Source organism: Aquarana catesbeiana, linkage group LG04 (genome assembly GCF_042186555.1).
Source record: "Aquarana catesbeiana isolate 2022-GZ linkage group LG04, ASM4218655v1, whole genome shotgun sequence".
Lineage (NCBI taxonomy): Eukaryota > Metazoa > Chordata > Amphibia > Anura > Ranidae > Aquarana > Aquarana catesbeiana.
This window is the reverse complement of record NC_133327.1, coordinates 678,001,150-678,018,651: the sequence shown is the minus strand read 5'-3', so window position 1 is coordinate 678,018,651 and position 17,502 is coordinate 678,001,150. Positions and strand designations below refer to the sequence as shown.

The window sequence follows — 17,502 nt, the reverse complement described above, 5'->3', positions numbered from 1 at the left end:
TGAAATCTCAAATTGAGTTGTCACCAGAAGAACAGGAATAGCGGGTAAATCTTCCAATGGGGGGGGACTTGTGACAGCCATTCTCAGCCAGGCCCCTGTGGAGTGTTGAGGTTCCTTCAGCGGTTGCTAGGAGTTTCATGAACTGTGGCTGATGGACCTCCTGTATGATAGTGCCTGCATAGTTCCAGGTCCAACACCACTTAACAGAGCCAGTAGTAGTGGTAATGATATTTGTAGTGGACTGAATGGGTGGCATTTTGACCACCGCTGTAGGAGGAATAGTCTTCCTAATGACCACCAATGTAAGGAGAATTTTCATACTGACCACCAATGGACTAATCTTAGCAGGGGTTTTTTAGGACCTGAAAACTATTTCAAGGATTCCTCTAGGTTAAAAAGGTTGAGAAAGGCAGGTCTAAGAGGTGACTTCCTACACTCTGGAGGGCTTTTCTCTCTATCAATCTAACCAATTCCTTCACCGGGGGTCTGCAATATTTTAAAACAAAGGGTCTGTTTGCTGTCCCTCAGACTTTTGAGGGGTTGGACTGTGACCAGTGGGAGTAGAAAATGACCCAAGTGCTATTATTAGTAGGAATAGAGCCCTGTTGTTGGTGGCAGTGGGAGAAATAGTGCCCTCTCGGTGTCAGTGGGAGGAATAGTGCCCCATTGTTGGTGTCAGTGTGAGGAAATATGCCCTATTGTTTGTGTCAGTGGGAGACATAGTGCTCCATCGTTGGTGTCAGTGGGAGGAATTATGCTTTATTGTCGGTGCCAGTAGAAGGAATTATGCCCCGTCGTTAGTATCAGTGGGAGGAATAGTGCCCCATCTTTGGTGTCAGTGGGAGGAATTATTCCCCATCTTTGGTGTCAGTATGAGGAACAGTGCCCCATCATTGGTATCAGTGGGAGGAATAGTGCTCCATCGTTGGTGTCAGAGGGAGGAATTATGTCATGTCGTTGGTGTCAGTGGAAGGAATTATGCGCTATCATTGGTGTCAGTGAGAGGAATTATGCCCCATCGTTGGTGGCAGTGGAAGGAATTATGCCCTAGTGTTGGTGTCAGTGGGGGGAATAGTGCCCCATCATTGGTGTCAGGGGGGGGGGAATAGTGCCCCATCATTGGTGTCAGTGGGGGGAATAGTGCCCCATCATTGGTGTCAGTGGGGGGAATAGAGTCTCATGCCAGTGGAAAAAAAAGCTGCAAAGTCTGGACAAAAGCAAGCAAAGGCAAAAATGTTAGTCCCTGGATCTACAGTGCCTTGAAAAAGTATTCATACCCCTTGACATTTTCCACATTTTGTCATTTTACAACCGAAGAGGTAAATGTATTTTATTGGGATTTTATGTGATAGACCAACACAAAGTGGCACATAATTGTGCAGTGGAAGTAAAATAATAAATGGTTTTCAAATTATTTTACAAATAATTATGTGAAAAGTGTGGGGGGCATTTGTATAGCGCCCCCCGGAGTCAATACTTTGTAGAACCTCCTTTCTCTGCAATTACAGCTGCAAGTCTTTTTGGGGATGTCTCTACCAGCTTTGCACATCTAGAGAGGGACATTTTTGCCCATTCTTCTTTGTAAAATATCTCAAGCTCTGTCAGATTGGATGGAGAGCGTCTGTGAACAGCAATTTTCAAATCTTGCCACAGATTCTCAATTGGATTTAGGTCTGGACTGTGACTGGGCCATTCTAACACATGAATATGCTTTGATCTAAACCATTCCATTGTATGTTTAGGGTCGTTGTCCTGCTGGAAGGAGAACCTCCGCCCCAGTCTCAAGTCTTTTGCAGACTCGAACAGGTTTTCTTCTAAGATTGTCCTGTATTTGCCTCCATCCATCTTCCCATCAACTCTGACCAGCTTCCCTGTCCCTGCTGAAGAAAAGTATCCCCACAATATGATGCTGCCACCACCATGTTTCACGGTGGGGATGGTGTGTTCAGGGCAGGGGCGGACTGACCATTGAGCCACTCGGGCACTGCCCGAGGGCCCTGGGCCACTAGGAGGCCCCATCAGGGTTGCCAGCCTCAGTAAAACCAGGCACAGTATGTATAAATCTGTGGTTTTTTTTTACATCTGTCTGTGTATACTGTGTGTACATGTATGTGTATACTGTGTGATTGTATACTGTGTGTGTGTATACTGTGTGACCCCATAATCTCTTATTGCCCGGGGGCCCCATGAGTTATCAGTCCGCCCCTGGTTCAGGGTGATGTGCAGTGTTAGTTTTCATACATACATAGCATTTTGCTATTAGGCCAAAAAGTTCAATAACCAGAGCACCTTCTTCCACATGTTTGCTGTGTCCCCCACATGTCTTCTCACAAACGGCAAACGGGACTTCTTATGGCTTTCTTTCAACAATGACTTTCTTCTTGTCACTCTTCCATAAAGGCCAAATTTGTGGAGTGCACGACCAGGGCCGTCTTTAGCGCAGGGCAAACTGGGCACCTGCCCTAGGCCCAATTTATGTTCGAGGGCCCTCGCTACCCGTAAATTAGGGCCCACTCTGACCACACCCCACGCAGCCTGTATACTCGGAACAGAGCGACTGTAGTGAGAGCAGTGATCTGAGTGGGAGCGTCAGTGGAGCTCCCGGTCCTGTCCCCTCTACACTGGCTGGTGAATACAGAGGTCCGGGGGTGGGGCCGGGCGCTCCACTGGTGCTCTAACCCTGTCCCATGCAGCCTGTATGCTCAGGGTGGAGCAGTTGTAGTGAGAGCAGAGAGTGGAAGCCCCGCCCATGGACATCTGACTGTATGTAGTGAGCTCGGCTGGCCAGGTATGTCCTTACATCCATAAAATGCCTGACTTCTGAAACCCTGAACTGTGTTATTCAACTGTATTGCATTGCTGAAAGTTATCTGACCATCTCCTGTATAATGTCTGCAGTCTCTGATGGTCTCCTGTAGCATGTCCTTAGTCTTTAATTGTCTCCTGTAGTATGTCCACAGTATTTGATTGTCTACTGTAGCATATCCGCAGTCTCTGTCTCCTATAGTACGTCCGCATTCTCTGATTGTCTCCTGTAGCATGTCTGTAGTCTCTGATTGTTTCCTGTAGCATGTCCGAAGTCTCTGACCCTCTCCTGCAGTATGTCTGCACTCTCTGACCCTCTCCTGTAGTATGTGTATTAATGTGTCGCTTTACTTGATCAATTATTTGGGATTGCTCCACTGCTCAGTGAGTGGTAATGATGTGCATTAACCTGTAGCAACTAATCAGTGAACAGTAGTGATCTGCTTTAATCTCCAGCAACCAATCAGTGAAAGCTAATAATGTGCAGTAACCTCTAGCAACCAATCGGCAAGCAGAAATTATGTGTTGTAATCTCTAGCAACCAGCCAGTGAGCGGTAAGGATAGGCTGTAACCTCTGGCAACTAATTGCAATCGCTGCGTGATCTGCTGCAGGAAACTGATTTTGAGTCTACCTGCTATTTTTTGTATGTCTCAGAATGGAGGGGGCCCAAGAAAACGTTTGCCCAGGGCCCAATCAATATTAAAGACGGCCCTGTGCACGACTAATAATTGTCCTATTGGACAGCGGACAGATTCTCCCACCTGAGCTGTGGATCTCTGTAGCTCCTCCAGAGTTACCATGGACCTCTTGGCTGCTTTTCTCATGAATGCTCTCCTTGCCCGGCCGGTCAGTTTAGGTGGACAGCCATATCTTGGTAGGTTTGCAGTTGTGCCGTACTCTTTCCATTTTGGGATGATGACTTGAACAGTGCTAAGTGAGATGTTCAAAGCTTGGGATATTTCTTTATAACCTAACCCTGCTTTAAACTTCTCCACAACTTTATCCCTGACCTGTCTGGTGTGTTCCTTGGCCTTCATGATGCTGTTTGTTCACTAAGGTTCTCTAACAAACCTCTGAGGGCTTCACAGAACATTTGTATTCATACTGAGATTAAATTACACACAGGTGGACTCTATTTACTAATTAGGTGACTTCTGAAGGCAATTGGTTCCACTAGATTTTAGTTAGGGGTATCAGAGTAAAGGGGGCTGAATACAAATGCCCCCCCACACTTTTCACACATTTATTTGTAAACAATGTTGAAAACCATTTATCATTTTCCTTCCACTTCCTTCCACTTCACAATTATGTGCCACATAAAACGTTTTTGGTTGTAACGTGACAAAATGTGGAAAATTTCAAGGGGTATGAATATTTTTTCAAGGCACAGTATATAGATATACAGTATATATATATATAAATATATATATATATATATATATATATATATGGGTTTCTAAGGGATCATCCAGGATCAAAAAGCTCTGTGTCCCCTCAGGGCAGACTTCCCTTCTTTTCCTGTTGTGGTGACCACAATGGTGACAGAGGCAGCAATAAAAATCTGTCAGAGGTAATATATAGAAATGTCTTCGAAGTCAATGTAAAGATTTGGTAGGTAAATGTTTTATTCTAAGATTTTTAAGAAGGACAAGCAGACGTCTATGGTTATGTCTAGGGAAGGGATTCTTTGCAGTAACAGTAGTCGAGCTGTGGAACATCCTAGTGGAGGGGGGTCTAGGAGAACAGGCTCTCCATGTATAAATCGTCATTATATTTGTATATGAGGAAGCGACAGTCCATTTCTAATACAGGCTTTGCTTGCTGCATAGCGGTCGTCCTGCACAGTAATTGTACCTCCTTCACTGCATGGCTATCTGTCATCCCAGACTGAATAAAAACAGCAGAACCTGGAAGCGTGCTTTGCTTGCTCTATAGAGAGAAATAGAACTAGGGCACATACCAAAACCCCTCACGGATTTGACAAGGGACAGACCAGGTAGGTAAAAAAAGTACAAAATATTTTATTTAGGAAATATATAACAAGCCTGAATTATCATATAAAAAGAGTATACAAATGACAGGAAATAAAAACACTCAGTAAGGTACCCAACATGCACGTCATGGATGATAGATGGTGGTTGCCCAAAGGAACAATGTTGGTGGGGCTAACCACTGTACTTTCCAGGCGTGGATGCCTTACATGTTTCAGACCTCAAAAAGGTTCTTCTTCAGAGGAATATTTAAGTCAGTTGGTTATCACATTCTATAAAGTAAGGGTGTACAATTAATAGTATATCAAAATAACATGTTCTTTGCAGTACAGTGGAACCTCGGATTACGAGCATAATCCGTTCCAGGAGAATGCTTGTAACCCAAATCACTCGCATATCAAAGCGAGTTTCCCCATAGAAGTCAATGGAAACGAAGATAATTCGTTCCACATTGACTTCTATTACATGCAATACCGCATGTGGCCAGAGGTGGGAGGGGGCGCCGGAGAGCCTCGGAAATACTCGGGGACAGCTCGGAAAGGCTCGGAAAGGCTCGAGAATGGAGTATTTCCAAGTATTTCCGAGTCATTTCTGAGTATTTACGAACGGCTCCGAACCCTTCCGAGTGTCCCCGGCGCCCCCCGTACCTCTGGCCAAATGAGGTACTGCACCGCCGATTAGCTTGAATTCTGCCCGTTTTGCGAGACAACACTCGCAAACCGAGTCAGAATTTTTAAAAAAATGTTGCTCGTTATTCAAAACGCTTGTTAACCGCGAAAAATTGGGAAGGTATGTAAGATGCATACTTACAAAGTTGCACAAGCAGAGAAACATGCCTGGTTGAGAGCCACTGAAAGGACAATTTATGCATCTAGATATGAAATATACACTGCCATGGAAATATGGAACATCAAAATTTTAATTTTGTAATTGTCATGATAAATCACAATAGCAATGCCCTTACTGAAAATGCACTCTGCCTCACTCTGAATGGTGTCTGTCTCTTTAAGGTTTTGTCCTCTGTGCCCGGCCAGCAGGAGGCGCTCTATTCCCAGAAGATGCCCAGTGAGTCTCTGTTGGAGAGGATGGTGCCAGTCTTGACCAGCGACAGTGCAGCCGGAGGGCCCTTCATCTATTATCTGAAAAGGTGACATAGATCTGTACTGGGGGGGAGCTGTACTGGTGTGGGATCTGTACTAGGGGGAGCTGTACTAGTTAGGGAGGGGTGTTCTGCACTAGGGAAATCGGTTTTGGTGTGAGGGGGGAGATCTGTACTGGGGGGAGCTTTACTGATGGTGGATCTGTACTGGTGGAGGGGGGAGATCTGTATTGGGGGGAGGTGCACTGCTGTGGGGGTGGGAATCTGTACTCTTGGGAGCTGTACCGGTTGGGGGAGGGGGGCTGCACTGGGGAAAGCGGTACTGGTGGGAGGGGAGATCTGCACTGGGAGGAGCTTTACTGATGGGGGGGCTGTACTGGGGGGAACATGTATTGATGTGGGGCTGTACTGTATGATATCATGTGCACAATTAGTTGGTTCAAATTTTAGGCCCCCCTGCCCCCCTTAATTATTTTTCTTTACATGCCCTAGGCTGGACCTCCCCCAGGAAAAAAAAAGTATCTCTGTCCCTGGGAGACGAGGCACCCCTTGTCTTTAGTATCAGTTCTCCTGCTGGTATAAGATATGAACCGTATTGAATTAAAGGGTCACTCCACCCAAACCCATATATCGGTGTTTGGTGGAGTCTCAGGGACTCTGTTAGTGAGATTTTCAGGTCTGCACTCATTCTGTACCAATTAGACATGTGTTCGGGAACATGCAAAACTCCCAAGATGGACAGGACCAGATCCGGGAATTACAGAAAAGAAATCTCACTGCTTGAGTATCTCTGACATTTTAGAAGTTGTGGGCTGACTCCACCCTTCAGGCTCCACGTAGAAGGAAAATATCCCTTTTGGATAGGGTTCCCCTTTAACATTTCATACCAGGCATGTGTGTACAAGTCTGTAAGTATCAGTAAATGGAGGCAGCTGCCTAGGGCATGCAGAAGAAAATGGGAGAATATCTTAGATTCAACAGATCTGCTCTTCTCATCAGATGTCAGATATATTCTGAAAGACTAAATTGTTACATTTCTAGATAAAAAAGTGTCCTGTACAAAACTGAACTTCCACTTTAAGTCTGCCAAGATGGCTGCAACCCCAATCCCGCCATGTCTGTATGTGCAGCACAATCAGATCAGATTGTACATTTCTTAAACATTTTCTATTAGTTAGGGCTCGTTTACACTTCAAAATGTGGCATTGGACACGCTTTTTTAACCCTTTCATGACTAAGCCTATTTTTGAAATTTGGTGTTTACAAGTTAAAATCCGTATTTTTTGCTAGAAAATTACTTAGAGTTCCCAAACATTATATATATTTTTTAGCAGAGAATCTAGAGAATAAAATGGCGATTGTTGCAATATTTTTTATCACACGGTATTTGTGCAGCGGTGTTTTAAATGCAAATTTTTGGAAAAGGGACATTTTCATGAATTTTAAAAAATCCAAACAGTAAAGTTACCCCAATTTTTTTGTATAATGTGAAAGATGATGTTACGCCAAGTAAATAGATACCAAACATGTCACCCTTTATAATTGCACGCACTCGTGGAATGGCGACAAACTACGGTACCTATGAATTTCCATAGGCGACGCTTTAAATTTTTTTTACGGTTACCAGGTTTGAGTTACAGAGGAGGTCTAGGGCTAGAATTATCGCTCTCGCTCTGACGATCGCGGCGATACCTCAAATGTGTGATTTGAACACCGTTTACATATGCGAGCGCGACTTCCGTATGCGTTTTCTTCGCTGCGCGAGCTCGCGGGGACAGGGGCACTTTAAAAAATTTTTTTTTTTAATTTTATTTATTTTTTTACTTTACAAATTGTGTTTTAAAAAAAAATTTTTTTTTAACTTTTATTGCTGTCACAAGGAATGTAAACATCCCTTGTGATAGTAATAGGTGGTGACAGGTACTCTTTATGGAGGGATGGGGGGTCTAAAAGACCCCCCATCCCTCCTTTACACTTCAAAGTATTCAGATCGCCGAAAACGGCGATTCTGAATACTGTGTACTTTTTAAAATTCGGCGCCATTGGCAGCCGAGTATACGGGAAGTGACGTCATGACGTCGCTTCCGCGTTTACAACGAGAAGGCTGGAACAAAGCCACTCACAGCTTCGTTCCAGCCCGCCCCCAGCCGCCAAAGGCACAGGATAAGACACCGGGCCTCCCGATCGCACGGGAGGCCCGGTAACAGCGGCGGCGGGAGGGGGGATGTCCCCTCCCGCTTCTCCGGTATAACAACCGAGCGGCTTTTAGCCGCATCGGTTGTTATACTCGGGTAGCCGATCGCCCGCTGTAAACAACAGTACCGGGATGATGCCTGCAGCTGCGGGCATCATCCCGGTATAACCCCGGAAAGCCGAGTACGCATATCTGCGTACGGTCGGCGGGAAGGGGTTAAAGCACTCTGAATGCCAATCAAAGCCCCCGTCATGAAATAAAATGGTTACCTTCCAGTTCTGTTCACATGTTGTGTTTGCTTCGCTTCAAAATTTAAAGAGGTTGTAAACCCTTTACAACCACTTTAACCTACAGGTAAGCCTATATTAAGGCTTACCTGTAGGTGCTTGAAATATCTCCCAGACCTGCACGGTCTAGGAGATATTTGCAAATCGCCGTAGGGCGATTTCTTCTGCGCATGCGCCGGAGTTGGAGAGGGCACGCTGTGCGGTTTCTAACTCGGGACATGCCGTTAAAGGCGGCTCCCACGTGCATGCGCGGGAGAGACAACACGCGACATCACGCGACTCCGGCCAGTCACAGAGCCGGAGTTCGCGGCCCCGGAAGGAAGAGGGGTGAAGAATGGACGCTCGCTACTAGCGAGGAAGACGGGGACATAGCGAGCTTCTCCTGCAGGTAAGTGTCACATAATGGGCTACTATGCAATGCATAGTAGCCCATTATGCTTTACCTTTGCAGGGAAACAAAGAGGAAGTAACACCCATCAGGGTTTACTTCCTCTTTAAAGACCATGTCGCTTTCTTGGCGCTTCAGAGCATCTCCAACGCCTCCGTAGAAGTCTATGGGAACGCTCGCTAACAGTACCTGAAGCTTTTGATGGGCTTTTATTCAGCTTTAGATTTGCTTTGTTTTGGAGGTATTGCAGGTATGAGATATCCCAGGATGCACTGGTAAACCAACAAACGAACTGGAAAGACATCATCAGCAGTCACTTCACCCTGTATAATTCACCCGGACAGTTCGGGTTTTGAATCATGTGTCCAGGTTTCAGACTGCCTGAAACCTGGACACATTATTCAGATTGGACTGTGGCTTCAAGTAACCAAGTACCACAACCACTGAGTGCATAGGTGTGTGCATGGGTCAGGTGTGCTTGGGCTCACCAGGGTTGGCAACTGTCTTATGAGCTAACTGCAGTTGTCTAAGCCGAGTGTCGGTGACACTCTCTCGCACCGCCCAGAGCCAGTACAGTTCTGCCCCCCCACATTGGTGGGAGAAGAGAGAGGGCACGATCTGCTCCTCCTCCTCCTCCCACCACTACCCCTCTGTGTCTGCCTCTGTGTGGGCGTGAAATTTGGTATCCTGTTCCCACTTCTGGGAGCCACAGCCGCGGCTGTTGACGTCACTGCTTGGCTCCCTCCTCCTCCTTACCCTGCCGCCGGGCCAGTAGGAGAGAAGAGCGGAGCCTCGCGCATGCACAGTACAGTTCCTGGGGATCTGCTGAACGAGGGTACTAATAAGCTGGGGATCTGCTGAACGAGGGTACTAAGAAGCAGAGGATCTGAGGAACAGGGGTACTAATAAGCTGGGGATCTGCTGAATGAGGATACTAATAAGCTGGGGATCTGCTGAGTGGGGGTACTAATAAGCTGGGGATCTGCTGAACAGGGGTACTATTAAGCTGAGGATCCGCTAATTGGGGGTACTAATAAGCTGGGGATCTGCTGAACTGGGGTACTAATAAGCTGGGGATCTATTGAACAGGGGTACTAATGAGCTGGGGATCCGCTAAACGAGGATACTAATAAGCTGGGGATCTGTTGAGCTGGGGTATTAATAAGCTGGGGATCCGCTGAAGGAGGATACTAATGAGTTGGGGATCTGCTGAGTGGGGGGTACTAATAAGCTGGGGATCCGCTGAAGGAGGATACTAATGAGTTGGGGATCTGCTGAGTGGGGGGTACTAATAAGCTGGGGATCTGCTGAGTGGGGGTACTAATAAGCTGGGGATCTGCTGAGTGGGGGTACTAATAAGCTGGGGATCCGCTGAAGGAGGATACTAATGAGTTGGGGATCTGCTGAGTGGGGGTACTAATAAGCTGGGGATCTGCTGAACAGGGGTACTAATAAGCTGGCAATCTATTGAACAGGGGTACTAATGAGCTGGGGATCTGCGGAGTGGGGGTACTATTGGGCTGAGGATCTAATTGGCCGCATTAAAACAGAAAATAAACACACACACGGGGCATTTGTCAAACTTCATTAAAGCTTCAAAAAAGCATGTTGAAGCTGTAAGCGCTTTAACGTGTTAAAGTCAAAGTAAGTGTAAATGAGCCCTTATAAGAAGTGGTGTATATTTATGCACTGGAGGGAGTGGGGAGGGTATACTGGGATTTGTAGTCCCCTAGTATTTGATTTAATGGGAAATTTTGGGGCTGTAAAATAAAAGTTGCCCCCACCATTATTTCTGTGTACACAGCACCCTGCTTTTTTTTTTATTGCATCGGTTCTTGTCTCTCACCGGCAGGTTTGAGCCCCCGCAGTACACTCAGATCTTCCTCCTCTGGCAGGAGCTCAGCGAGTACGGAGAAGGCAGATCGGACCAATGGGATGATGGAAAACAGCGTACAGGGAACGAGTACAGTATGGAGGTGTATGTGCGCTCCGCTGTGCAAAAGGAGGATACCGCAGGTGTGCGTCTGTCTAGGGTAGTGATTGTCAACTTATGAGCTAAAGGGGGTCTCAAATGTGACCTCTGACATCCCCAAAGGGCCGCACACCAATATATCCAGTTGCTGACCACAATACATATATATATACATTGCGATTTGCAAGTGGTTTACTGGGGTTATGGCTGAACCTCTGTATCTTTTCTTTCAGCCGGCAGCTGGCTTTCTCATGAAAGCGATTTGAGTGGCTCATTAGCCACTGGATCGCTTTCCAAAGCAGCAGGAGGGGAGAGGATGTCCCCACACTCCTGCCGGTGTTTCTCGGGCTTACCGTTTTCACCGGCACGCCCGAGAAACGATCCGACAGTGCGCCCGGCTGCAGGGCAGTCTTTAATATTGATTGGACCCTGAGCAAACATTTTCTTGTGCCCCCCCAAAATCCACTTGTCAACTATTTTCAGGCAGTGCACGCTCAAGGGGCAGCTGCTTTGGGCCCCGCAACAATGACTGGGCCCGGGGCAGCTGCCCCTTTTGCCCTTCCTTAAAGACAGCCCTGCACGACTGGTCACAGATGCAATGGAAGACTAGATTGTCCACGGAGGACCTGAGCGACGTCATGACGTCACTTCTGGTCTAGGGTGGAAGAAAACATTTTTTTTTTAATCCTTTGCTTTTAAAGGTAAAGGAGAGATTTAGAGTCTTTTTGACCCCCAGATCTCTCCATAAAGAGGACCTGTCATCCCTTATGTCTATTACAAGGGATCTTTACATTCCTTGTAATAAAAATAATTGTGATAACAAAAAATAAATACAATTTAAGGGACTGTGTAAAAATAAAAAATAAAATAATTAAGAAAAAAAAATGTAAAGCTCCCCCATCCCTCCGAGCTCACGCGCAGAAGTTGTTCACACCGCACATGTGAGGTATCACCCCGAGCGTTAGAGTGAGAGCAATAATTCTAGCACTAGACCTCCTCTGTACCTCTAAACTTGTAACCTGTAAAAAATGTTAAAGGCAGATGGTGCATTCTATGCACTAAGATAAAAAAGCTTTATGTGTGCAGCAGTACCTCTCAGCCCCCTAATACTTACCTGAGGTCCCTCTCTGTCCAGCGATGTCCATGAGTGTCTCAGCCATCCAAAATACCCCCTCCCTGATTGGCTGAGCCATTGGCTGCCGCTGCTGTCAATCAAAGTCAGTTAGCCAATCAGGAGAGAGCGAGGCGTGGCCGGGTCAGGGCTCTGTGTCTGAATGGACACAGGGAGCTGTGACTCGGCTCGGGTGCCCCCTATAGCAAGCTGCTTGCTGTGGGGGGGGGGGGGGACTGAACAGGAGGGAGTGGCCAGGATCACAGAAGAGGAGGATCTGGGCTGCTTTGTGCAAAATCACTACACAGAGGAGGTAAGTATAACATGTTTTATTATTTTTATAGGAAAAAAACACAAGACTATAAAACAGTGTTAATTTTAACATCAAATTTCGATTTAGTTTTAGTTAAAGTCTTTTGACTAAAATGCCATTTTAGTTTTTGTAGTATTTTAGTCATCTGAGTTGTTTTAATTTTTTTGTCGTATTTTAGTCGACTAAAATCGAATGGGTTTAGTTAAATTTTAATGCGTTATTTTTTTAGAACTGCCAAACATTATATACGCCTGGAGTAAAAATCTATTAACATGTTTATTATTTAGGGTATTAAGGTTTGAACATGCACTTCAGACACAAATTTAGCCATTGTGATATACATTCAATATAGTTTTAGTTATAATCTTTTGACTAAAATGCCATTTTAGTTTTAGTTGTATTTTAGCCTTCTGACTAAAATGTCATTTTACTTTTATTCGTATTTTAGCCTCTTGACTAAAATGTCATTTTAGTTTTAGTCGTATTTTAGTCATCTGAATTGTTTCAGTTTAAGTCCTATTTTAGTCGTCTAAAATAGTATTAATTTAGTCGACGAAAATGTTTTAGTCGACAAAATTAACACTGCTTTACAATCACTTTAAAGCGTTGCCTATGGGGATTTTTAAGTCCTGTAGTCTGTCGCCATTCCACGAGTGTGCTCAATTTTAAATTGTGACAATGTTAGGTATCTTTTTACTCGGCATAACATCTTTCATATTTTACAAAAAAATTAGGTTACATATTGGGTTTTGGGGGGTTTTTTTTATTCATTATCCACTTCAGCCCCGGAAGGATTTACCCTCTTCCTGACCGGGCCATTTTTGCGATACGGCTCTGCGTCACTTTAACTGACAATTGCGCGGTCGTGCGAGGCTGTACCCAAATAAAATTGATGTCCTTTTTTTTCCCACAAATCGAGAGCTTTCTTTATTTTGGTGGTATTTGATCACCTCGGCGGTTTTTATTTTTTGCGATATAAACAAAAAAAGAGCGACGATTTTGAAAAAAAAAAAAATAGTTTTCAATTTCTGCTATAAAACATTTCCAAAAAAAAAAAAATTTATTCATCAGTTTAGGCCGATATGTAATCTGCTACATATTTTTTTTTGATTGGCTCCTCCCCTGCTGGCCAATCAGAGCATGTGCCTGACCACGCTCACACAAGGGAGGTTCTGAGCCGACGCTTGAGGAGTATCTGTGAGTGCCAAGCTAGGGACCCAGCAGGGCAGCGGGGGGTGAAACTTGAGGAAGATACTGAGTGAGAAGATTGGAAGAGCTCGGGAGATCCAGTGGCAGTGGATCAATAAGTCTAGTAAGAGAGACTGGAAGCTCAGTGGAGTGAAGATCTACAAGAAGTGATTGTAGAGGAAGTACAGAAGTTCGTTACAACTTGTGTTAGAAACTGTTACAAGACTGTTGCCATAGGAGACAGCGGTCCTACTCATGCAGACGTGGTGTCTTGCTGGATGCCTTTGCCTGACTGTCTACCTATAGAAGTCTCGGAGTCTGCCAATTAACATTGCAACTACTAAAGGGTGTCCTGGCCCTAACCCTTTCTCCCACAGTTCTGTTTAAGAGAAAATAAATCTCTTTGCATTCAAGAAGTGTCTGGTGCCCATGAATCTACCTTACATTACACCCACCATGCCTCGCAACCCACTCCCTAACTCTCGAGGTCACCATTAGGCCTAGACATGCCCGGGACTTGGCTACGCATCCAATGCAGAATGAAGGAATGGGTAAATATTCTCTTCTATACCCCCCTAGACCCAAACAAGACGTTTTTTTCAAGTTTCCCGCGGTTGGGCATTAAATGGTTCTTTAGACCTTAACATCTTTGTTACTTTTTTTTTTTTTTAATGCAATATCATTTTAACCTCTTGCCACCCATGTGGGGCATACATGCGGCAGCAAAGAGGGTGTAATGCTCACATGCTGCACATATGCATCCATATATCCATAGACATCCAAGTTTTTTGTGCTAAGAGCGCGTTCACTGTGCGCTCCCAGCAGGGTGACTGAGCTGTCACAGACAGCTCCTAGTCTCTAGTAATGATCCTTCCCGCCCTCCAGGCATTCCAAATTGTTTAAAGGGAACTTGAGCAGGTATGGCTGAACTCGCATCTCACAGACATCGCATGTGATCGGCACCTAAGATCTAAGATCGCGCTAGTGTGAACCTGGGCTAAAGCTCCACCTGCTGGCTGCAAAGGGTAATGCAAATTATTAATATGCAGTATAACCGCACTTGTAGAATCCGACACACTTTGGGGTTATATTCCTCAGGCATTAGGCAGCGTGGGAAGCAGGAGAGATTTTTTTTCCCTCTTTCCTGTCTTAATTTTAATTTGAAGATTGGAGATGAGTACGCTTTAATTAAAAGACAAAACCTCCCTGATGACACAATGTATATTTTCCAGGTTGTGGCCCTGGAGGGCGGCCAGATGCTGCGCTTGGCCCATTACACGTGACCCCGGAGGAGATCCAGTCGTCAGATTTTATGTCTATGTACCGCCTGGTTCTGACGGCGCTGTGTGACCCCTGGCTGCGGTTCCTGAGCTATGACATCGCCACCTACCTAAAGTAAGTGTGGATACAATGTTGCAGAATGATTCCTCCCCATAAAAGTGAACTAACCCTAAGGAGGAAAGGGCTGCCTTCAGGTACTCCTACTCTCTGTTTGTGCATTGCTACATACAGTATATACAGCTGTGCTGATAAGTTTACATACCCTGGCAGAATTTATGATTTCTTGGCCATTTTTCAGAGAATATGAATGATAACACAAAAACTTTTCTTTCACTCATGGTTAGTGTTTGGCTGAAGCGATTTATTATCAATCACCTGTGTTTACTCTTTTTAAATCATAATGACAACAGAAACTACCCAAATGACCCTGATCAAAAGTTTACATACCCCAGTTCTCAATACCGTGTATTGCCCCCTTTAACATCAATGACAGCTTGAAGTCTTTTGTGGTATTTGTGGATGAGGCTCTTTATCTTCTCAGATGGTAAAGCTGCCCATTCCTCTTGGCACAAAGCCTCCAGTTCCTGTAAATTCTTGGACTGTCTTGCATGAAAATGCATGTTTGAGATCTCCCCAGAGTGGCTCAATGATATTGAGGTCAGGAGACTGAGATGGCCACTCCAGAACCTTCACTTTATTCTGCTGTAGCCAATGACAGGTCGACTGGGCCTTGTGTTTTGGATCATTGTCATGTTGGAATGTCCAAGTACGTCCCATGCGCAGCTTCCTGGCTGATGAATGCAAATGTTCCTCCAGTATTTTTTGATAACAAACTGCATTCATCTTGCCATCAATTTTGACCAAATTTCCGAATTTCTGAATCTCTGAAATTCCAAATCTCCGAAATTCAGAAAATTTGGAAATTTGAAAATTAGGAAATTTGAAAATTTGAAAATTCGGAAATTTGAAATTCGAAAATTTGGAATTTTGGAAATTCGGAATTTTCGGAAATTCGGAATTTCGGAAATTCGAAATTTTGGAAACTGAAAAATTCGGAAATTAACTAATTTGTCAAAATTTGTTAAACAAATTTGGAACTAAACAAATTGCACATGTCTAATCATTAGCATGTTGATGAGGGGGAGGGGAGGGTGACTGGGGAAAGTAAAATATACGCAGATTAAACTTCAGCTTTACATTATCACAGTTTCAAGCTTTCTAAGGAAGGGAAGGTCCCTTAGCTTGAATCCTTAATAACTTAAAGTAGAAGTAAAGGCAAAACTTTTTTTTTTCATTTTGGAGATGTCCCGGGCCTCCTTTAGTCTAATGAGAACCTTCAGAGCCAAATGCTGCTGACATCCTTCCGTATAGAGTGGGTTATAAGGCTTAGTGGGTGTAATGCAAGATAGATTCATGGGCGCCAGACGCTTCTTGAATGCAAAGAGATTTTATTTCCCTTGAACAGAATGGTGGGAGAGAGGGTTTAGGGCCAGGACACCTTTAGGTAGTTACATGGTTAATTGGCAGACTCTGAGACTTCTACAGGTGGACAGCCATGCAGGGAAAGGCATCCAGCAAGACACCACATCTGCATGTGTAAGAATGCTGTCTCCTACAGCAACAGTCTTAGAACAGTTCCTAACACAAGTTGTAACAAACTCCTTTACTTTCTTTACAGTCACTTCTTGTAGGTTCTCAACCCACTGAGCTCCCAGTCTTACTCTCACTAGACTTGATGATTCACTGCCACTGAATCCCTTGAGCGCTTCCAATCTTCATTTAAGTATCTTTCTCAAGCGTCTCCCCCGCTTCCCTGCTGGGTCCCTAGCTTGGCACTCCAGATACTTCTCAAGCTGCACCCCACTGGCCTGCTCGGTCCCTGGCTTGACACACAAGGCTGCTCTGCAAGTGTCACCTCCACTGGTTGGGTCCCTGGCTTAACACCTGCTGAAGTTTCCAAATTCTTCACCGTCCCCGGTTGGTGAGAATACTGCTCTGGTACTTGCTTCAGCTACTCACAGTGGTCCCCGGTAACAAGGTGGATGGTCCCTTAGTAGCGACAGCTTCCCCTCTACCTAGAACCACGACAGGTTCTCCGGCCGACAGAACCGTCACTTCTGGTTGGTCTGAAAGCCGCAATCCCAACCCTGCGCTGCTCTCTTGCTTCTGGATAGGCCCTCAGACAGCCTAGCAGCCAGATGTGCCCGGGATAGGCCCAATCTCCGGCCTAGCAGCCCGGGCAATACAACACACATCCACCCAGACAGCCGTCCAGGTGGCACAGAACCCCGATCACCTGACTCCACCAAAATATATAGTTTCTCCCAGCAGGCCAAGGGATTCAAGAAAACCCCTGCCCATTTGCTAAGATACCCATATACTCATAATCATTCCTTTCTTAAAGTTGCTTTTCCCTTGTCTTATCTAATGCCACTAGGTACCCGTCCACCTAGCGACAGAAGAGAAAAGTGCAGCAATTCCAGACTTAGGGTGAACTCAATTGATCCCTAACAATTAGCCAAGGCGAATACACCTGGCAGGTAAATTTAGAAGCAACCCTGCCTAAACACCAGGGTGCTACAGAGAGAATAAGGGAGGGCTATGACCCCTGTCGTTTATTTTTGTTTTTTTTTGTTTTTTCTTTATCATCTGTGTCCCATTGGGCTGGTTACCATTTACTAAATAAAACATAACATAAAACAGGAAGGGAGAGGAAATCCCTCCAAAGTGAGGCAATACCTGGTTGTCACCAGAACTAGTGTCCACATTGGAAGATTTCCCTTGTATTACTGTTCCAGTAATTTGGGAATTATCTTTCACTTTCACTCTCCGTAACCAGGACAATAGAGAGGGTGAATCTCCCTAGTGGGG

General features: G+C 45.1%; 1 protein-coding gene across 2 annotated transcripts in view; it reads left to right on the top strand.

Annotated features, from left to right (window-relative positions):
• LOC141141035 (uncharacterized) overlaps window positions 1-17,502 on the top strand; it is a gene marked incomplete at its 5' end in the record, with an annotated part of 96,554 nt that overhangs the window by 56,505 nt on the left and 22,547 nt on the right. For both annotated transcript variants that reach the window (XM_073628695.1, XM_073628694.1), the window contains 3 exon segments: window positions 5,809-5,945; window positions 10,619-10,782; window positions 14,583-14,745. In XM_073628695.1, coding sequence (XP_073484796.1) covers window positions 5,809-5,945; window positions 10,619-10,782; window positions 14,583-14,745 — 464 coding nt within the window.